The sequence below is a fragment of the Meles meles genome, chromosome 20 (assembly GCF_922984935.1).
Source record: "Meles meles chromosome 20, mMelMel3.1 paternal haplotype, whole genome shotgun sequence".
Lineage (NCBI taxonomy): Eukaryota > Metazoa > Chordata > Mammalia > Carnivora > Mustelidae > Meles > Meles meles.
The window spans coordinates 13,093,842-13,116,639 of record NC_060085.1 but is presented as its reverse complement, the minus strand read 5'-3'; the positions used below and the strand labels follow the sequence as shown (position 1 = coordinate 13,116,639).

The window sequence follows — 22,798 nt, the reverse complement described above, 5'->3', positions numbered from 1 at the left end:
CGGGCGCGTCGGCCGGCGCGAGGCGGTGACGCGAGGCAGCGGCGACCAATGGGGATCGGTGTCGGCCGGCGCTCACGCCCCTACCCGGCCCCGCCCCCGCCCGGCGTCGGGCCGTCGGACGGGCGGGAAGAGGTGGCCGCTCCGGCAGGATGGCGGCGGCGGCGGCGGTGGGCGCGGGCGCGGGGGGCCCGGGAGCGGCGGGCGGCAGCGGTGGGGCGCGCGAAGGCGCGCGGGTGGCGGCGCTGTGCCTGCTGTGGTACGCGCTGAGCGCGGGTGGTAACGTGGTCAACAAGGTGATCCTGAGCGCCTTCCCGTTCCCCGTGACCGTGTCGCTGTGCCACATCCTGGCGCTGTGCGCGGGGCTCCCGCCGCTGCTGCGCGCCTGGCGCGTGCCCCCCGCGCCGCCCGTCTCGGGCCCCGGGCCCGGCCCGCATCCGTCTCCCGGCCCGCTGCTCCCGCCGCGCTTCTACCCGCGCTACGTGCTGCCACTCGCCTTCGGCAAGTACTTCGCGTCCGTGTCAGCGCACGTCAGCATCTGGAAGGTGCCAGTGTCCTACGCGCACACCGGTGGGTGCTGGGGCCGGCCTGGGGGGCGGCGGCCGGGACGTGCCACCTGGGGTTTCGGCGCTTGGATGGGAGTGCGCTGGCCGGGTTTCGGCCCGACGGCCTGAGAAATCAACTTCTGTCAGGAAGGCGCTAGGGGCCAACAAGGCTTTTAGCAGGGGAGGGACTCGCACAGGGGTTTGGGGAAGGGAAGTGGCTGAGAAGAGAGCTGGGAGCTGAGCAGGGCGAATCACAAGTGTTGGGTTGGGGGGAAGCCCCACAGAAGAAGGGCTGAGGAGGATGGAAGGGGCTGCCAAACCCTCCCATCGCACTAGTGGAGTTGGGATAGGGTACCAGGGTGGGTTCTGGGACTGGGGCGGCTCCCTGAGAGCCCCTTGCTTCTCTTTGCAGTCAAGGCCACCATGCCCATCTGGGTGGTTCTCCTGTCCCGGATCATCATGAAGGAGAAGCAGAGCACCAAGGTAACCCAGAAGGTTTCTGGGCAGGTGGAGGCCTCAAGGGCTTTCTGGCTGGTACCCAGCTGGTGACGTGGTCCAGGCTCCTGGCTTCCTCTCAAATCAGGAAGTCAGTTTAGAGGCATCTAGTGGCCTTCTACTCCTAATGTTCTGTAATCGCTTTGGAGGCAGTGGTGTGTGTCCCTGAGTTGCTTCTGCTTTGTGGTCTCGGGGACACTCCTGTCCCTCTCAGGTCCAACTTTCCTTCACGTTTGGATTCCCTACGTGTGGTTGCTGATAGTGACTTGGTCCCATCATGGCCAGGTACCATGTGCCTCTCCAGGGGGACCAGGGATAGAACATTTGACGCCTTGCTGGAACTCTGACAAGGTTTTGCTTCTTTGCAAGTGACAGCGGTCAGGTTGGGGACTTTTGGGGTCAGAAGTGAGATTGCCAGTCAAAACAGTCTGATTTTGGCAAAACCCAGCAAAGTCTTCAAAATAAAAACCACCAGGAATTGTGAGTGTCTGGGAGTGGAAGTGAAAGCAACACGCAACAAGGCTAAGACTGCATAAGAAAGATGCTTTGGGCACAATCCAGAGTCTGTTCAAGATGCCAAGCCAGGGTATTTCCTGCCTTGGGGTGAGAGAAGCTGCGGCTTCAGCCAGAGACAGACTTGCTCCGTGTCCTTAAGTGGAAGTGGGACTCCTGTTGTCCCAGCTGGAATCCATTTCATGCTGGACAGAGCGCTTCTTTTCTACGTGGTTGGTTTCTGGCATCCTGTATTTTATGTAACCCAGAGTGGCAGTGCCCTGGATCGACTTATGGAAATTGGGCCACCCCTGGCTGATTTTTTTGTTTCAGCCTGTCTTTTTTTCTAGGCAAGACCTGGGTGTGCTCTGTAGCCCACCCCCAGGGTGAGGTCAGGTGTGACTTGTCTCCCTGGGTGGGAGTTGCCTGGAAGGTGTGCAGCTCTGTCAGTCGATAATCACGTCGTGTTTATCAGGTTTCCCAGCTGTATGGGACATTGTACCCGACTTGGGCGAGGAGCCGGCCCCTGACACAGTGCTGAGGGACTGAGGAATGGCCTAGGCCAGGACTAATGATAAAGACAGAATATGTATGGATCCACCCCATGAGACAGATAGGGCAGGTAATTGTCATTCTTGATCTCAGCTGAGGAGATGGGACGTAAAAGGGCGAGTCAAGTGCCTGAGGCCCACAGCCCATAGTGGGTGAACTAGAATTGAGCAAACCCCCCCAGTCCAGAGCCCTGGCTCTCTCCTCCAGGGAGGGATGAGAAGGCCTCACCAACCCCTCCTAAAATGTCTGCAGTGCTTTAAAGTGTCCTTTGTAGGAGGAGGGTGAGCTGGGGAGTCAGAAAAGCTAGGTGTCGAAAATGGATCCTATTTTTCTGGAAGTTTGGAGCCATTTAGCCACCCGAGCATAGGGACCATCGCATATACTTGGCCTCGGAAAGCTTGGATCTTCTCGAAAGGCCCCTGTCACGGCACTAACGCTTCATTCAGCCAGCACTTACTGGGTGTGTGCTGTGTGCTGGGTGCTAGGACAGAGCGGTGAACAAGGACCTGCCGAGCAGACGGGCCCTTTTAGTGGGTGGAGAACACTGCCTCAGAACACCAGCACAGGGACCTGATGGGGGCTTGCGGGGGAGGGGAAATTTCTCCTGGTCTGTGAACTGAGACCTGAGGGGGACGGAGGTCTCTATAGCCGGAGAAGGCACAGAGGGAGTGTCCCAGCCAAGGGTAACTGCATGTTGGAAGAGACCAAACTAAGAGGGTACCTGGCCAGCCTCTCCAAGGACCGGGATTTTAGGCCTTGGTGTGTTGGTGGCGGCAGCTGGGTAGAGCTGTTAGGGCCAGCCCCCGTTTGTGGCCCTGAGCTGGAGCTCTTAGTGGAAATGACTGTATAGGGAGTGGGGCCGCGCACAGTGACCCAGTCCTGCCCCCAGGCACCCTGCCCCATCTGCACCTCCGGCACCACTATCACAGCGAACACTGTTGGCCGAACACTGTTGGCCGGGGGTAGGTGGGATCCTTTTGCTGAGGGAGGGGAGAGCAGCTCAGGCTGCTCCAGGCATCTGTGTCAGGCAGCCTGGCTCAGCTCCTGCCGTCAGCCCCTCCCGCCCTCCTCCTGCAGGTGTACCTGTCACTCATCCCCATCATCAGCGGCGTCCTGCTGGCCACTGTCACTGAGTTGTCCTTCGACATGTGGGGGCTCATCAGTGCCCTCGCTGCCACACTGTGCTTCTCGCTTCAGAATATTTTCTCCAAAAAGGTATTTGGGCACTATCCGGAAATGTCTGATGACTGGGGGAGTGGCACGGGTGAGAGAGTGGGCAATAGGGATCTCTGTGGTGTTGGAACAAAGAAGGAATCCTGGTGCCCTTCTGCTGGTTTTGTATTTGTTTCATTTTTTTTTTCAAGAGTTTGTTTCCTATTATAAAATCAGCATATGCTCAGTGTGAAAAAATAGAGAAAGGGCCCCCTCCCCCCTGAGATCAGAAAACTTACTGAGCACCTACTACATGTCAGGCTTTGTAGTGGGTGTGGGAGATGAGTAATCAGTAGAGACCTGCCCCCTGCCTGGGCGGTCCCACACTGAGTAGTCACAGAATGTCCCCTAAAGAGAACTAATATTAATGCTAGAGGACTTTCTGCACAGTGTTTAGAGTTGTAATATTACAGATACATTACAGAATTTTGCTTTGTATATTTACTATTTATAACATTCTCCCATATCATTAAAAAATACTGCTCTAACTTCTGTAATACACTCTTTTCTGACACCACAGTGACTGCAGTCTGTTCCCCGACTGCAGTGCAGGCTGTTTCCAACTCTTCGTCATACGTAATGCAGTAATGGGGGGCGCCTGGGTGGCTCAGTGGGTGAAGCATCTGCCTTGGGCTCAGGTCATGATCCCAGGGTCCTGGGATGGATGGATCCCCACGTCTGGGTTCCCTGCTCAGCAGGGAGTCTGCTGCTCCCTCTGCCTCTGCCCCTCCCCCTGCTCCTTTTATCTCTCTCTCACTCTCTCAAATAAATGAAATCTTTAAAAAAAAGGAAAAAAAAGTAACACAGTGAACATCTCTGTGCCTAATGTTTTCCTGTCTGTTGAGTTATTTCCTTATGGAGGCTTAGTGTTCCTGGGTTGGAGTGTATGAGATACTTATGGGTCCTGACACACTTTGCTTGGTTGTATTCTGGAACAACTGTATGCCAATTTAGACAAGATTTCAGCAAGATTACAGCAAGATTTCAGTGTCTGTTTCACAGCAGCTTCAGCAGGACTGGATGTTGCTGGTTGGTTTTTTTTGTTTTGTTTTTGTTTTGTTTTTCCATTTCTCAGCCCTTCTTATTTGTTTGGGGTATTTTTGTCTCACTGCAGGTGCACTTGTAGGTTTGGTGGTCAGGGTCAGATGTCAGGGCTAAGGTACAGTCACCATGTTTGGGACCTGGGTAAAGAGCCCTTCTTGGCACTTAGCGTTTCAGTTGGCCTTTAAAAAGGTTTTTCTCTCTGTAGGTATTGAGAGATTCTCGGATCCACCATCTCCGGCTCCTGAACATCTTGGGCTGCCACGCTGTCTTCTTTATGATCCCCACGTGGGTCCTGGTGGACCTTTCAGCTTTCCTGGTCAGCAGCGACCTGGTGAGTTGGCCAGCATGGTGAACACACCCTTTTCTTGATTAGTTTCAGATTAGTTGCTTTGTCGGGGAGTTAAACCTGTGTTGACTTTGGAACATCTGGGGCCCCTGGCAGCCAGCCCTCTTAACACTTTGTCATGACTCATTGCTCATGCAGTCGGGGAAGTCGGCTTCCTTTGCATTTCCTCCTCCAGCAGGCTAGGTCTCAGGTGTCAACAGCTGCTGCGTTTGTGCCAGTGGCATCACGAACCAAAAAAAATGCCTGCATGGGCGACTCTCCTGTCCTGACAGTCTGGTTCAGGTCTCACTTGGACTTGTTAAAACTGCACTTGAATTGCTGGATTCCTTTCTCGATGTCCTCTGTCTGTATTCCCGTTTGCTGTGGAGGGATCCACAGCGCTCCGAGTGTGGGAAAGAGGATCTTCCTACCACCTGCCAGGCCAGCCTCCAGACAGTGCATTAGAAACCCACGGGCAGGGGACAGTGAGGAGAGGCATGGTTTTTCCAAGCCTGAGTTACAGAGAGGGGAGTGAATGTGTTTCGGGGCTTAATGAGGCCTGATGGGAGTTCTGGACTTTGGTCTTCCATCCTTAGCACACCTGTAGGCATAGTGCGTGCACATTAGCTCCATGCTCGTGAGGAGCCTGGCTCCCTTCTAACCTGCTGTCCATATTGATTAGCTGTAAGTTAACAGAGAACTTTCCATCATCAACCAAGACATTTTACCTTGAAGTACGTGAAAGTCAGTGCTTCTCTTTTTTTTTCAATTACCAATTTTCAGAGGAGAGTTCTAGCTTACTGCAGATGTTAACCAGTGAGTTTTCGGGGGGTGGGTTTAGGAGCGGGGTGGGACAGTGAAGGAAGGTCCTTCTGGTTTGTTTGTTTGTTTTTTTCTTTTTTCCCCCAGTATCATTGTGGACTCCTGTGTCAGTTGTGTGTCCTATTCTTTTCACATTCAAAGTCCAGGTGAATGGAGTCCTTCCCATTGGCTCCCGGTCCTTTCACCAGCTCAGGTCAGCTTTCGGTGGCTTTTGGTCCAGCGGGATGTTCTTTCTTATCTCGCGTCTCTCCTGTCCCAGACCTGCAGTCAGCCACTCCTCCGGGAGCCCGGGTTGCTGGTACTCCTTAGAGTGCTGTCCAGAGACACGGCTGCTGTGTATGCTCCCCGCTGTGGGGCTGGCCGTGCTTCCGTGTCTCTGCAGTGACGAGCTAGGAAAGTCCCACTGGGGCATGGGGGAGAGTTCATACCAAATTCATTCCCATGCTGGTTTAACATTACAGGACTTCCAGCTGCTGGGATTTTTTTTTTTTTTTTAAAGATTTTATTTATTTGGTATATAGAGAGAGATCACAAGTAGATAGAGAGGCAAGCAGAGAGAGAGGGGGAAGCAGGCTTCCTGCTGAGCAGAGAGCCCCATGTGGGGCTCGATCCCAGGACCCTGAGATCATGACCTGAGCCGAAGGCAGAGGCTTAACCCACTGAGCCACTCAGGCACCCCTGGGATTTTTTAATTTATATCTTTTCTGGTACTCTTGGTTCCTTGCCACATTTGTTCTTTATCCTATCCTAACTATTCACGTAGGGATTCTACCGAACACACACATAATCACAGAGTGAGAATTCCCATGGGACAACAGGTAGGCTACCGAGAGAAGCTTAAGGTTTCTTTGCTGCTCTGTTTGTCCTTAGGACATGTTCCATTAAAGATGTACAATTGAAATACCATGTTCTTTTTTTTTTTAATTTGGAGTAAGAGAGGGCACCAGCAGGAGGAGGGGGAGAGGGAGAATCCCAGGCAGATTCCACGCTGAGGGCGGCAGAGCCTGACTCAGGGCTCGATCCCAAGACCCTGAGATCATGACCCAAGTTGAAATCCAGTCCAATGCTTAGCTGACTGTGCCACCCAGACGTCCCTGGAAGGCTGTGTTCTAAGGGCAGTGGAAATAATTGTTTTCACAACGTGTCTGTATCACCAGCTTGCCCAGGTGGGTTCTTTTCATTCCATTTGTTGTCATTTTTAGGCATTGCTTTTCTTTTCCATACCCAATTTGTCAGGCCTTTATATTTCCAAAGCCAGATGGCATGAGAAAGTTTATTCAAAGTCTGGCTTCAGTTCCTGTTACCTCCCCACTTTGTCCCTCCCCCATAGCCCGTCATGTTTACCCTTCGTTTACCCTTTCTTTGTTTCTTTTGGCAAGTATAAGCCAATCTGTATGTATTCCTACCTTTCTGCCTCCTACACAAAAAGTAACTTTTCAGATAGAAGAGAGCACCTGGCGGTTTTCACTCAGCCCTGTTCTGGGCACACCCCCCGTTAACATGTTTGTAGTTAGGTCTTGCTCATTCTTTGCTGATAGCTTTGGTGGCAGTTTTCCGACTCCATCCTGTGTTACAGCTCCTATGTGCACACAGAAACGTACTTAGAGGTTTTGCTCTGGTCGCTTTACTTCATTTTTATTTGTATGCAGGACATTTTTTAGTTTTCTTCCAGTGATGAATACACTTGGGTAACTTGTTCCGTTTCTTGAGGCCACAGATACTTTGTACTTTCATGGGGCCCTCATACGTTCCAACAGTAGGCCTAGGAGCAGCAGGATTTGAGCTGCCACAGTCTGAAGGCAGGAGGCCAACCTCTCTGGGCCCCTCTTCTCTGCCCCGTGTCTCCCACACAGATACCAGGTGACTTAGCTGTGCCCCAGTCCTGCGCTTCATAGCAGCAGGGGGAAGGATCAGACAGGAGAGCACCTCCTGGAGGACGGTGCGCCACGTTACCAAGAATCAAAGGCTCCAGTGGGTCCTGCACACAGGCAGACCCCTGCAGACAGCCTGGCTGAAACCAGACGGAATCGCTAGACTCTGGAGCAGGTGCTCCGGTTTTAAAGCTTGGACAGGATGAGTGAAGCAGCTGTTTGAGAATTGGAAAGTAAAAGGCAGCGGACAGGCTGGGGTTGAAGCCCCGATTTCAGAGTAGCGCTCAGTCAGCAGTCGGTTTGCCTCTCTTTTGCTTCCTGTATGTCCAGCCTGGACTTGAGGCCACCCAAATGCAGAAGTGGGCACTGGGTGAGACAGGACCAGAAGCCCTCGCCTCCTGGATCAGGGAATGGGAAAGGGGAGTCCTGACACTCAGAATAGGGGAAATGCCCCGTTGGGGATTTCTGTAATTGTTGTTTCTTGGTTCTCTTGTGTCCCAAGCCCCTGGCAATCCCGTGGTGGTGGTGGTGGTGGTGGCAGGGTCCCACAGCACCTGAGATGCTGAGTGAGGGCAACCTCCCTCCACGGTTAGAGAGTGGGATCAGCCCCCCCGAGTGTTTTTCTCATTTTCTCTGCCCACTGCTTGGTCCCAGGTGGAGGTGCGGTGGTAGGAAAGACACAGCAGAGTCGGGTAGTTAAGCCCCAGCTCTCTGATGAGAGGACTGAAAAGGGGAACTCTGGGAAGTGGCAAGTACCGAGGTAATCATGGAGAGGGAGGATGTCGGGAAAGCCATGTCAGAAAACATCGTACAGGCCTGGGCTCACCCCTGGGCTGCACATGTGGGGATCTGATCCTAAGAGCAGACCGAAGACTCTGAAACTGAACTATAGGGTAGATGGCTGCCCCAATCCCAGACTGACCACTGGGTAGTGCACACGCAGGGTGCAGCACATACCACCGGAAAGTCTTTGAAAACAGAACTGACAGTGGAAGCACAACCCATGGAAGGCTGGTCGAGCTTGTTGTCTAAATCCAGCTGAGTCTGCTAAAACAAAATATCAATATTCCGCAGAGGGTTTAAATAAGAGCTACAGCCTCACAAATTCTGAATGTCCAGGATATAATCCAAAATTCCGTGGCGTATGAAGAACCACAAACCTTTCAAGTCTTGTCGGAGAAGATAACAGATGCCAATACTTAAATGACATAGATGTTGGAATTACTGAACAAAGACTTTATTTTTTTAAGATTTTATTTATTCATTTGAGGGAGAGAGAGCATGAGCAGTGGGGAGGGGCAGAGGGAGAGGAAGAAGGCGGCTCACTGCTCTGCAGCACCTGGGTGGCTCAGTTGATTAATGTCTGCCTTCGGCTCATGTCATGATCCCAGAGTCCGGGGATCAAGTCCTGCCTCGGGCTCCCTGCTCAGCGTGGGGTCTGCTTCTCCCTCTACCCTTCCCTCCACGACTTGTGATCACTCTCACACTCTCAAAATCTTTTTTAAAAATTAAAAAAAAAAAAAAAGAGGTTTAAGGCTGAATCTCCTGAAACAAATGGTAAGAATGGAAAATAGGAGAAACAAATGGAAATTTTGGAAATTTAGAAATAGTAACAAAGAGTCACTGGATGGCCTCAATAGTAGAATGGAGATGACAGAGGAAAGTCAATAACTTGAAGACAGATCAAGAGAAACTATCCAGTTTGACCCACAGAGAGAAAAAAGAAAAAGAAAAAATCTGGAAGGAACTAGAGAAAAATGTCGCATTACTTATAGGAGAACAGCAGTTGGAATGACTGTGGATTTCTCATTAGAAACCATGAATACCAGGGGCACCTGGGTGGCGCAGTTGGTTGGGCAGCCAACTCTTGGTTTCGGCTCAGGTTGTGATCTCGGGTCCTGGAACTGAGCCCTGTATTGGGCTCTACACTCAGTGCAGAGTCTGCTTCAGGATTCTCTCTCTCTCCCTCTGCCCCTCCCCCTGCTTGTTCTCTCTCTCTCTCTCTCTCTCTCTGTGGAATAAATGAATCTTCAAGAAAAATAGAGAAAATACAAGAAAAAAGTGAAATAACATTCTTAGAGTACTGAAACTATTAACATGTAATTTTATGTCCAGCAATGTAGAATTTCCAGAACCAATAGAATTACAAAAAATCAGCAAAAATCGGGGCGCCTGGGTGGCTCAGTGGGTTAAAGCCTCTGCCTTTCACTCAGGTCATGATCCCAGGGTCCTGGGATCGGGCCCCGCATCGGGCTCTCTGCTTGGCAGGGAGCCTGCTTCTTCCTCTCTCTCTCTCTGCCTGCCTCTCTCCCTACTTGTGATCTCTGTCAAAAAAAAAAAAAAAATCAGCAAAAATAGAGAACCGAATAATAACATAAACCAAGTGGATATTGATCTCTTTGACATTTATAGTACATCTTAACAACAATAGCAATAATAGTCATTCTTTTCAGTGCTCATGGAACATTCACCAAGACAGACCATGTTCTGTGTCATAAAATGAACTTTAACAAAAGATCCTAAAACATACTAAGTGTATTCTTAGACCACAATAATGGAAAGGTAACAGGAAAAGCTCCAAACATTTGGAAATTAAGCAACATGTTTCTCAATAATCCATGGGCCAAAGAGGAAGCTTCAGGGGAAACAAAATATTTTCAACTGAAGCAAAACTGATACACACACACACACACACACACACACACACACAAAGGAGGAGGAGGAGGAGAAGATGACATTGCAAATATCAGGAGTGAGGGAGGGAATTATAAGAATACGACTTACAAGTATTTATGAAATTAATATACAAAAGTTAAAATTATAAGAATACTAACAATTCTATATACATAAATTCAATAACATAGATGAAATAGACCAATTCTTCATAAACCACAGACTCACCCACCCAAAATGAAATAGATAAACCTAAGTAGTCCCAAAGATATTAAAGAAATTGAATTCATAGTTTACAGTCTTCTGAAAAGAAATCATCAGGCCTGGATGATTTCACTGGGAAATTCACCATACACTTAAGGAAAAAAGAAATACCAATTCTATACAGTGTCTTCCAGAAAATGGAAAACAAGGGAACACTTTTGACCGTACAACAAAACCAGTATTCCTCACGGTCAGTGAGGCAAAAATCGTTAACAAAATACTAGCAATCTATAAAAAGCACATTACACTGTGACAAAATGGGATTTAAATCAAGAATGCAAGGCTAATTTGAAGATTAGTGTAGTCCGTAACAGTCTAACAAAGAAAAATCACATATTTATATCAACTGATGCAGAAAAGGCATTTGATAAAATCCAACATTGTTCATGAAAACAAAGTCAATAAACTAGAAATAGAAGGAAACTCCTTCAGCCTGATCAAAGGTATTTACAGCGAACATAATGATGAAAGACTGGAGGCTTTACTGCTAAATTCAGGAATAAGTTCAGGATGTTCACTCTCAGAATGCCTATTCCACATCATACTTGACATCCTGGCCAGTGCAATAGGACAAGAAAAAGAAATAAAGGAAATGGATCTGAAAGGAATAAAATTTTCTCTAAACAACAAAATCTTATTCTTTAGCATTAATTTAATTATAAATAATTGCTTGAATTTAATTTTTTGCCTTGGAAAAGGTGACGAAAAAATTGAGATACGTTACTCTATACAGGCATACATTTTTTTTTTTAAGATTTTATTTATTTGACAGAGATCACAAGTAGGCAGAGAGGGGGATGGGGGGAAGCAGGCTCCCCGCTGAGCAGAGAGCCTGATGTGGGGCTTGATCCCAGGACCCTGGGATCATGACCTGAGCTGAAGGCAGAGGCTTTAACCCACTGAGCCACCCAGGCGCCCCTATATAGGCATACTTTTTATTGGGCTTAGCTTTATCAGACTTCACAGATACTACTTTTTTTTTTTTATATAAATTGAAGGTTTGTGCCAACCCTGCATCAAAGAAATCTATTGGTGCCATTTTTCCAACAGCATATGTTCATTTTGTGTCTCTGTGTTGTGTTTTAGTAATTCTTGCAAATCTTTGACTCGCTGAAAGTTCAGATGATAGCATTTTTGAGTAATAAAGTTCTGCACATTTAATTAAGGCATGCACATTTTTTAAGACATAATGATACTGTGCATTTAATAGACGATAGTATAGTGTAAACATAACTCATATACACACTGAGAAGCAAAAAAAATGACTTGCTTTATTGCAGTATTTCCTTTATTTCAGTGGTCTGGAACCAAACCTATAATATCGCCAAGGTATGCCTGTGTGTGTGTGTGTGTGTGTGTGTGTGTGTGTGTGTGTAGACAGATACATAGATACATACTTTTTTTTTAACATAGAAAAGCTTATTGGAAAATTTACATAGATAGGCAAAAGAACTGTAATGGTCAAAATATGTTTCAGAAAGAATAAACTTGGAGGAATCACATTACTTAATTGTAAGACTTAGGATAAAGGAACAGATACTAGTGCAGGGAGAGACACAGAAATCAGTGGAGCAGAGTTGTATGCAACTAAAGACACAAATCTGCGTAACTGATTTTTGACAGGTTCAAAGGCAATCAAAGGGGAAAGGGTAAGTTCCTTTAACAAAAAATCTCAGAACAATTAGACATCGACATGCAAAAATCCGAGCCTTGACTTAAGACCTCACACATTATACAAAGCTTATAGTGCATTCTAGACTTAAATATAAGAGCAGAAATGATAGGGGCACCTGGGTCACTCAGTAGGTTGAGTATCTGACTCTGGATCTCAGATCAGGCCTTGATCTCAGGGTCGTGAATTCAAGCCCTGCACTGGGCTCCGTGCTGGATGTGGTACCTACTTTAAAAAAATCTAAAAAAGAGCTAAAATGATAACCTTTAGGAAACAAAAAAACAGGAGAGGGACGTGGGGGTGGCTCAGTCGGTTGGATGTCTGCCTTTGGTTCAGGTCACGATCTCAGTTTCTTGGGATCGAGTCCCACATTGGGCTCCTTGCTCAGCGGGGAGTCTGCTTCTCCCTCTGCCTGTCACTCCCTCTCTCTCTCTGACAAATAAATAAATAAAATCTTAAAAACAAACAGGAGAAAGCTCTTCATGACTTAGAACTCATTTTTAGACATTATAACAAAAACAAAGTCCATAAAGAGAAAATTGGTAAATGGAGTTTCATCCAAGTTTAAAAAACTTTTGATCTGTGAAGACACTGCTAAGTGAAAGAAAAGACAGGCTACCATCAGGGAGAAAATGTTTACAAGTGATGGAGGACTTGCATTCCAAATATATAAAGAACTCTCAAAACTTGGTAGTAAGACAACAACTTGCTTAAAAATGGGCAAAAGACTTGAACAGACTTTTTCCCACGGAGACTGCCCAGATGGCATATAAATAGGCAAGTGAGCCACTTCATACCTGTTAGAACAGCTACAGTAAAAAAAACAAACAAACAAACAAAAAAAACAATATCACGTTGCTCGATAAGGCACAGCTAGAATGCTTATATATTGTTGGAGCAAATCCAAAATGGTACAGCCACTCTAGAAAACTTGTGGGAGTCTCTTCTGAAGTTCAGCACTTACCGTATGACCCAGCAATCTCACTTCTGGGTATTAATTTTAGAAAAATGAAACTTAGGTTCCCACAAAAGCCTGTACACAAATGTTCATAGCAGTTCTACTCATGACCAACCTCATGACCACGCAAAACCGGACACAACCCAAGTGTCCTTCAACAAGTGAGTGGAAACAAAACAAAAAAACCCAACCAGGGTACATTCATACAATGGCACATTACTTGCAGTTAAAAAAAAAAAAAAAAAGTCATCAGCTATTACTCCTTACGACAACTTGGATAGATGGCAGAGGCATTATTGCCGAGTGAAAGAAGCCTATCTGAGAAGTTTCCATTCTGTATCATTCCACTTGGAGGCCAATCTCTAAGACAGACCCAAGCTCAGTCGGTCAGGTGTCTGACTCGATCTCAGCTCAGGTCTTGTGAGTTCAGGGTTGTGAGTTCAAGCTCCGTGTCAGGCTCCAAATAAAAGAAAAGAAAGACCTAGAGCGAAGGAGAACACATCAGTAGTTGCTTGGATTCGGGGAACAGACTCACACAAAGCAGCCTGGGAGAGTGTTTCGGGGTGGTGACAGCGCGATTGTGGTGTTGACTACGTGAATCAGCGCATGTGTTAAAACACATGGAACTATGTGCTGTGAGGAAGAAACACTTGACTTTATTCCAAGTCAGTTTTTTGTTTTTTTTTTTTTTAAAGCTGGATTGGCTGGGTTCGGTTTCTGAAAGATATCTATGCAAGCTGGCTGGCTTGTAAAAATAGCTTCTAAGTCCGTATCAGTCACCTCAGGGAAAGACTGCTGAGAGAACAGGCCAGCTCACCACAGAAGCGTGCTGGTGGGCTCACGTGCCTTTCAGAGGTCATTATCCTGAGGAGGGGCCAAAGTCAGGGTGGCCTTGAGCAGGTCACCTAAGTGTATCTTGCTCTCCTTTGAGAGGACCTCATGATCCTTCCAGCTCAGAAGGTGGTGGGGATGGGATCAGGCCGCCATTCTAAGACATCCAGTTCCCATCCTGGCAGGGCCACTAAATGCCACCTTCCTGAAGGGATCTGGCCGTGTCCTCTGGCCAGTACTGATGCAGCCTGGGAATTGGGATGCAGGTGCCACCGAATAGCTGTGGCTTTGCTCCCTCCACTGAGCCACGCTGGGTCTTGAGGCTCTGTTCTCAGAGGACACGGGGACATGGGGATTGTCCCAGCACTCCAGCCTAGGTCAGACACTGGAGCTGTCCACGTCTGGTGTACTGTCTCCCGAGGTCGTTCCGCTGGCCTGGCAGCCCTGCCCTAAAGCAGCCTCAGTTCCCCAGGACGGGTACTGCGGTGGGACTGGGAGGTGGGGAGGCGCGGGAGTGGTGTTGCATGCCTTCTAGGTGTCCAGCCCTGGAGAGATGGCCACAAATGCTTGGTGCCGGGCATCCCTGCCGCCTGGCCTTGCAGCGTCCCCCTGACTGTTGCCTGTCAGCCCAGGCTCTCCGGGGTGGGGGTGGGGGTTCTGTGGTCAGGATGTCTGTTAGTTGTGAGTTTTTAACTTCTGGACCCTCTTAATCAGAGCACTTCATTCTGGTGGGTCACATGGTTACTCAAATTTTGATAAATCTCCTCCCGTTTGGTTGGGGGTCGTTTTAATGCACTTTCACAGCCCCTTCCATGGCAGAGAGGAAGAAGTGTGACCCGAAAGGTCAAGTGGCTTGGGTGGGGGTGGGAGGGGTCTCCCAGTGACAGGGCAGACCCAGGGCTTCTGGCTCCTAGCCTGGGGCTCCTGTGTTACTAGGTTCTTTGCATACTGCCCCAGGGGCTGCCTCCCCATCCCATGGAAGGCATCATGTCTGCTACAGTCTGAATGTTTGTGTCTGGTGCAGCCCCCCCCCCCCACTGCCAATTTTCTGTGTGAAACTCTCTCCCTCAAGATGATGGTATTCCGAGGTGGGGCCTTTGGGAGGCCCGAAGGGTGGGGTCCTCATCTAACGGGATTTGTGTCCTTAGAGAAAGAGACCCCAGTGACCTCTCTTGCCCTTCCACATGAGGGCACTGTGAGTGGACCCCACCTATGAATGGGGAAGCCCACACCAGATGCTGGGTCTCTTTGACCTTGGACTCCCCAGCTTTCAGAACTGTGAGAAATAAATATCTATTGTTTATAAGTACCCCTCCCCCAACCAGCCTGTGGTATTTTGTTCTAGCAGCTCGACTGGACCGGGACAGTGTCCAGTAAGCAGACCTCGCTTTGCTAACCCCGGAGCACCCAGTCCTCACTGTCAGGGACAAGGGAGGCTTCAGTTCACATGGTGCCCTCCACCCTTAGGGCACTTGCCTTGGCCTCTTGGAGCCTCCGCATCCTCAGTAGGAATGAAGCTAATTATCGATGTCATCGTGCAGATCACGCCCCTGCTATGACCCACCACAGGGCTGCATCTGCCCCCTCGCCAGCAATGCCCCCGGGCAGCCCCTCTGCGCCCCCCCCCCAGCCTCTCCCGGGGCCAGTGTGTGACCCCGGTGCTGTTCTTGCTTCCCCATCTCTACAGACCTATGTGTCCCAGTGGCCCTGGACACTCCTGCTCCTGGCTGTCAGCGGCTTCTGTAACTTCGCGCAGAACGTCATCGCCTTCAGCATCCTCAACCTCATCAGCCCTCTGAGCTACTCTGTCGCCAATGCCACGAAGAGAATCATGGTCATCACGGTGTCCCTGATCATGCTGCAGAACCCCGTCACCAGCACCAACGTCCTGGGCATGATGACAGCCATCCTGGGGGTCTTTCTGTACAACAAAGTGAGTCTGGGGTGGGGGAGGCTGTCCCCTCGATGCCTAGGGAGGCACCAAGATTTGGGGAAGGGGAGAAGAAAGGGACCTCAGCAGGAGCTGAGAGGCTGGGGCCACAACTCCACCTTTGTCACGGACTGGTTTATGGGGTTGGTGTGGCCCTACCTGGCCTAGCCTTCCTTTCCCCATGTAGATGATTCTAGGTCCGTGCCCCGTTCCAGCCGTGGCTCTTGGGTCTATGCAGGCTTTGTCAGGGATTTCACTGTCTCATGAAGGCTCTGTTGGGTCCAGTGCAGAGACATGGGTGGCTCACAGGGAGGGCCCAGCCATGCCTGAGGCCTGCGTGGGTCACTGCTTCAGTGGGCCTTGAAGGGCTGCTCAGATACGAATTGTTGCCCTCTGTCCTGTGTGCGGGCGCCGGGGAAGGAGCCAACCGTCTCACTGCTCTCTTGACCTTGCAGACCAAGTACGATGCCAATCAGCAAGCCCGGAAGCACCTCCTCCCAGTCACCACAGGGGACCTGAGCAGTAAGGAGCACCATCGGAGCCCCCTGGAGAAGCCCCACAATGGCATCCTCTTCCCCCAGCACGGGGACTATCAGTACGGCCGCAACAACGTTTTAACAGATCATTTCCAGTACAGCCGGCAGAGCTACCCGAACTACAGTTTGAACCGTTATGACGTGTAGTCTAGAGGGCAGGGCGCTACCGTTGTGTGACTCCTTCCCCGACTCCCTAGCAGTACCAGAAACTTCTGACAACCAGTGAATGTACAACCCAGCTGAGGGGACTGTGCGCAACCATCAGCAGACCCAGGGGCTTCCCAGGCCCCCGGGGGCGGCAGGACGCTGCCCCGCAGTAAGGACCACTGCCCTCAAGCTCCAGTGTTCCAGGTCCTTTCTTCCTAGAGTCTGTCATCTGAGGGCTGCGTTGGTATGGAGATCTTGGCCAGGTTTTTACCTTTGTGGACTTATTCCCCAAGTCACGTATTTGAGAGTTCTTATTCTGCTTTCCAGATATTTCCAGGTAACTCTCCGGAAAGGTGGGCTCGCTGTGGATGCAGATCTCTGAGCAGGCCAGAGGGTTTCCTGCGAGTTGAGGAAGGGACTTGCAGGGTGGTGCTTGAGAGGGACAGACTAGCCGCTTTCATTCCCCTGCTCAGATACGTCAAGGGCTGAGGCAGGCGTGGAGCAGAGGAGCACCAGAGTTTACTAAAAGCATCGCCAGCAACAAAGATGGACCCAGTTTCCAGTCAACCCCATGGCCATTTGCAGTTACGGGCGAATGTCCCAAAGAGAAAAGCTGCAATTAGCCTTGAATACTTGGAGCCTACTTCTTTGACCTGCCCGTCAGAGCTGGTGTGTGTCCAGACCCAGAGGGAGGGCAGCCGCACTCTCCTGTGCCCTCGCTTTCCTTGCCAGAGCAGGGCATCTCTCCTCTCTGGGGTGAGCGAGGAGGAAGTGACTGCGGGGCTGTCAGAAGGAGCATTAGGAAATCATGTCAGTGTTTCAAGCTCTATTTCTGTAACACTCGTTTTATCTTTTCTGATGAGTCTTCACCACTTCTGTGAGGACTTAGTAGGATGTCTGGTGGAGAGATGTTAATTTCATGAGGATCTTGCATTTTTCTGGGGATTATTTTGTAGTTGTATTTATGCCTTGGTCCCCTGTACGGGGCAGGGGACGCATGAAGGAGGACTGGGTTATGGATTGAAAACCCTTTTGTTCTTAAATGTTTAAAAACGAGAAAAGCTCCCTACTGGTGATGCCAGTCTTGATACATTTCAGCATTAGTAGGAAGGGACGAAGTGTTTTCAGGCTCCTCTCTAATGGCCCCAGCTGCTGAAAGTGGAATGAATCGAGAACATCATCTCAGTAGTTTGTGTAATAGACAAGACCACAGCACTTTGGATTCCATGACCTGATCTGGTGGTGTTTGCAGTAGGATCTGAATCATGTCCTGGTGAAGGGGAGAAGGGGTGAGCGCCGAACTATGGTTTGGGTTTAGATAAATCTGATCAGGAAAAGTACCTGGCCCCAGCAGGTAGCCCGTGAGCCAAGGTTCAGGTGAGAGTCTCCAACTTCCCCAGCATCACAAGAGGACCCTGCGCTCACAGAGGGGACCAGTAGCTTGGCTGGTGGGGTCTTCGGTGAGGTCTGCCTTCCTCCTTCAGCACTGTGCCCAACCTCTTGAATAGGCACTTGGAGCGAGAAGATGGGACAGTGGGTCGCCCTTCACCTCCCAGTGAGTGAGGCGGTTTCCCATCAGAGGAAGTATCATCGCCTATGATCGACTCCTGGTTTGGTTACTCCGTCAGCTTATGAATGGGCTGTTCCTGGAGAGGTCCCCTGGTCCCCTTCTGGCCTGATTTTAAGCACGACTGGCTTCAGGTCCCTGTGCCATTCATTTGCTTTGTAATTACTCTGGTCCCAAGTTTTGAGACAGTCGCTGTGTAAAACGGGAAGGAGAAATCCCAAAGGGGATTTGGGAAAGAGCTTGCTGAGTGCCTCCACCAGGGGCATTACAGTCCATAGCTGAACTTTTCTCACTGGGGAAGAGCAACAAATGGGGATAATTTTGCACCACAAAGATATTACAATAGTTGTCTTTGTGATGATAGTAACTGATTCCTCGGACAGATAATTGAACTCCAAAATGAACTTACACGTGTTTTCAGTTTTAATGAAATTCCTGATGTTGCTAAAATTTGTATATTGATTTGTTTTCCCTTTTCCAACGCAAGATCTGCTGGTGAGGGGAAATGACTGGTTTTATTACGGTTTATAAATTAATAAATGGGGTATTTAATTCTGTACATAAATCTACAGCAAGTACATACACTGGAATGAATGAGACAATCATATTAGACCAAATCATATCAAAAGACAAAGACATACTTTTGATACTTGAAGGTTCAGAGCTGACACTGACCTGAAGGCCAGTTTTCCAGCCGCTTTGGCCCTGGCCCACGACCCGAACCCCACTCCACACTGACCTTCGCAGCTCTGTTCCCCTCACCCTCCTTCCTGCTGGGGTTTGTGGTAGCAAATCAGTCTACCCACCCATGGTATGGTCTTGCCTGCGACACTAACTCGAACCCAACTCCTTCATTTTACAGAAGGGGAAACTGAGGCTCAGAGGGCATTTTTGAATAGTGTTTGTTCACTATTTGAAACTTGGTGTGGACTTTTTAAGCACCTTATTTTAAGTCATTCGTTATAGGGAAAATCAAACCCCTATTACAAAGGAGGGAAGCCAAGTATGTTGAAGTGAAGAAGCACTTGGGATTTCTGAATTTTGCTGTGTATTTGGCATATGTCATAGAACAGGCCCTTTTATTATTACTGGGACATAACCAGGCCTGGATACCTTAAGGTCTCACAGCCTTAAGGGGACAGAACATTAAATTAATCAAGGAACTGAAAATTGTGAATTCTTTTTCAACTGTCACCTATTTTTAAGACTTAAATGCTACAGACTTCTGTGGGAATGATACTGTGTGTATATTCATTGATGGCATTTACCAAAAATAAACAATGGTCACCAGGGAATCACAATTGGTCTTAATTTGTCAGCAAGGGTCTTTCTGAATGACCCTGTCTTCAGTGTGCCCAGCAAGAAAACATGAGACAAAGAGCAAACCAACTTGATTCTCACATTAGAGCAGACTGCAACCTTTTATTTTTCCCTGAGCCAAAAATCAGGACAGGAGATTTGTAAATTTCGGAGATGGTAGAATAAAAACTAGAGTCACAGCTCAGAAGTTCATGACACGCCTTTATTGAACAGAGTAACACAGAAAACCCAAGAAGGGCTTGCAGCTGTGCTCAAGAAGGGTATTTCTGAGGAACAGCAGCTAATACGGGGACCCTACTACATGCCCAACACGCTGGTGGGCTTCTCCCACACAATCCTTGTAAGCCCTCTGCTTTATTAACCACAGATGAAAATGAGGCTCCCAGGGGTCGTCACTTGCTAGAGTCACACAGTAAGTCTGCCTCCAGGGTCCTTTTCCCCCCGTGCTGACTCAGAAACGACGTCCCAATAGCATTTCCTTCAGTAGCAGCTGAAGGGTAGGAGTTTCTGCCAAACAACTGCCCACAGCCTCTTAATTCATAATCCTTTTGTTCAATGATTTACTGACACTTCATACGCGTCAGGTACAGGAAACAGAGATCCGTAAGCCTCAGAGCACGCTTGGCTTCGTTTACAGATGTGTAACTAAGCGGTACACAGGTGCTATACTGGAGGGAAGTAAAAATGCTAAGGAAACCCCGGGGAGGAGTAATTATCTGAGGGGAGCGGAATGTTTCGACTTGCACTTAACGATTCTCAGGATATTTTATGTGCATATTTTGTGTTCATCTCATTTAATCATCAGCACCTGAGAGATCAGCCCCATTTTTTTTTTTTTTTTAAGATTTTATCCATTCACTTGACAGAGAGAGATCACAAGTAGGCAGAGAGGCAGGCAGAGAGAGTGAGAGGGAAGCAGGCTCCCCTCAGAGCAGAGAGCCTGACGCGGGACTCGATCCCAGGACTCTGAGACCACGACCCGAGCCGAAGGCAGCGGCCTAAACCACTGAGCCACCCAGGCGCCCAAGATCAGCCCCATTTTAAAAGAAGTGGAAACAAGGTCCTGCTGGGCCCGCGGAGCGGGGCTGGAAGCCCGGAGTGTCTGACGCCAAGCCGGGGCCCTTCGTCCTGCAGAGCAGCCAAGATAAAGTGAGCAAGATAAAGTTTAGCCTCACCTTTGTCAACTATTCCCAAGATGGGCCAGTGCCATTCGAGGTGTGCCCTTTCACTGCAGTTGCCTGGGCCACACTGCCACCCTGTTTAATTTAAGACCCTGAAGGAGCCACCCTGTCTGGGCGACCTGGTGGCTCTAGTCGGCCACTGCAGCTCCAACAAGCCAGGGGCCTGTTCCTGCAGAGTAAGAGGTCGTGCTGCGCTGGGTGTGGCCCCACTGTTCCCCACTAGTCTCAACTCTTACCTGGGTGTGTCCTCTCCAGGCACAGGAATACTCCTGTTTGTCTCCCCAGGGCAACTCCTTCGGGACCAGAGGCTTGCTCAGTGACGTGATCAGCCCCAAGAAACGCTGCCTGCTCCAGGATGGAACAGGACCTTCTCAGTTCCCACATCATTCCTTCTGCCGGGCCTTCGGCTAGGTGACCACAGGCGGTTCTGTTACTGTAGGAACCGAGACAACAGTCACAGTCACAGTCAAGCTTTACCTTGACTGAGATTACAGGTCTGGATGGGCGTGGAGTTCTTAGTCACCCACGACTTTTTCTAATAACTTCTGTTGTCTATTTGTTAAATTTGAAAAAAAAAAATGTTAAAGCTAGAAGACATCTATACAAATGTCAAAAAGAACAAGACAGATCTATGTATAGAGAGAACAATTTCCAAAATCTATTGATTATATAAATGTGCTTGTGAGTACATAGTTTTTTCTGAAAAGACACACAAAACACTGGACAGAGAGCAGCTGCCTCTGAGAATATATATACACATTTTTTTTCACAACTGGCATATGCATATTTTATAATCTGCCTTAAAAAGTATGTTCAAAACATTTCCCCTTCTTACTAAATTCTGATTTTGTGTGTCTGTGTATGTGATACCGTATTATTCTACTAAAGGGATATGCTGTAATTAACCAACCCCTATTGCTGCACATTTAAACACCATTTTATGGGATAACTTTGGCATGCACAGTTAGCCCGTGCTTCTGATTTGGGATAAATTCGTCACAGCATGTTTGCAGATCAAAGCGGGTATGCATATGGCTTTAAACTTCTTTCCATTTTGCCTCCTGAACTTCAGCAAGTTCCCTTCATCCAGGAGAGGGCATTTTACTTATTTCCTTAGAGTTGTGTTTCCAGCTTCCTGGGGACCATCTGTGTGGCAGTCTCTTTTGGCATCTTTTGGCATCTACTTTTGGCATCTCTACTGCTTTCTTTGGACCAGTGCGTTCTAATTTGGCCCACTGAAATGACTCTGGGGGAGGCCAGATGATACTTAAATGTTCAGTCTCTGATAAACGGTATTTTAAACATTAAAAAATGATTATATGATGGGGCGCCTGGGTGGCTCAGTGGGTTAAGCCTGTGCCTTTGGCTCAGGTCACAAACTCAGAGTCCTGGGATCAAGGCCTGCATTAGGGTCTCTGCTCAGCGGGGAGCTTGCTTCCTCCTCTCTCTGCCTGCCTACTTGTGATCGTTCTATCAAATAAATAAAATCTTAAAAAAAAAAAAAGAAATGAATATATGAACGTGGTCACAGGCCTACAATCTTTTGAAGGGACAGGTGGGAGCATCATCAGTATTAAATGTGTACATTCTACACTAAGACTCTTTTAACAGCAGCCTAAAAATGGGACCAATCCCAGAGACTCCACAGAGTCTGGCTTCGATGAATTAACTTACTGTACAACCACACCACAGTGTCCCTGCAATCATTAAAAATGACCATACAGATTCATTAACCTGTTTTGGCTCATAGATCCTGTTAAGAATCTGAAAAATGCTGTGTATCTTTAACTCGTGAAAATACATCTAGGTACAACAATGTGCTATCTCTGAATTCCACCGAAGGCAGAGCACAAATTAAAACCCCGATATAGATCTTCACTGGCAAGGAAAAATAACCACACTATCCAGATACTGAGCTTTGTACTAAACAGACTAATCCACGCTCTCCCTTTGCCTGCAGTATTCACGTTGCTCGCTCCTGATTAGGATCTCCCTACAACCTCACTTCCCAGGGGCAAACCACACCTTTGCAGAGACATATTTGTTTACTGATTTACAGGTCTCCACCCCCACTAGACTACAGGCTCCGGAGAGCAGAGTTCAGGCCCGACTCCATTACAAGACACCTCCAGCTTGCTTTTCTGTGGAACAAGAATAATCTTCACTAGTGAACATCTGCAATCATTTAATGACAAGGAAACACCAACTTAGAACCGCAAAAAAGCATTCCATTCTTCTCCTCAGTAGACCTGTATTTTAGAAAAACTATTTATTAGATTCTGAATGCCACCAACAAAAATAATAGGGATATTTTTCTCTTTGGCTATATAAGTACCTACATGATATACTCAATTTTGCCTCTTG

The 22,798-nt window shown here is 48.5% G+C and overlaps 1 protein-coding gene across 1 annotated transcript; it reads left to right on the top strand.

Moving 5' to 3' along the window:
- Positions 1–114: 114 nt before the first annotated feature.
- On the top strand, positions 115–18,492 carry SLC35E1 (solute carrier family 35 member E1). Its single transcript, XM_045991857.1, has 6 exons — positions 115–567; positions 955–1,025; positions 3,159–3,296; positions 4,543–4,668; positions 15,441–15,686; positions 16,139–18,492. The coding sequence occupies exons 1-6, from the start codon at positions 150–152 to the stop codon at positions 16,364–16,366; spliced, it is 1,227 nt and encodes a 408-aa protein (XP_045847813.1). The 5' UTR covers positions 115–149; the 3' UTR covers positions 16,367–18,492.
- The last annotated feature ends 4,306 nt before the right edge of the window (positions 18,493–22,798 follow it).

Excerpts from the sequence above, each read along its gene's own strand:
- SLC35E1 (XM_045991857.1), top strand. The coding sequence starts at position 150 with ATGGCGGCGGCGGCGGCGGTGGGCGCGGGCGCGGGGGGCCCGGGAGCG. Across the intron at positions 1,026-3,158 it reads AGGAGAAGCAGAGCACCAAG|GTGTACCTGTCACTCATCCC; the intron begins GTAACCCAGAAG and ends CTCCTCCTGCAG. Across the intron at positions 15,687-16,138 it reads GGGTCTTTCTGTACAACAAA|ACCAAGTACGATGCCAATCA; the intron begins GTGAGTCTGGGG and ends TTGACCTTGCAG.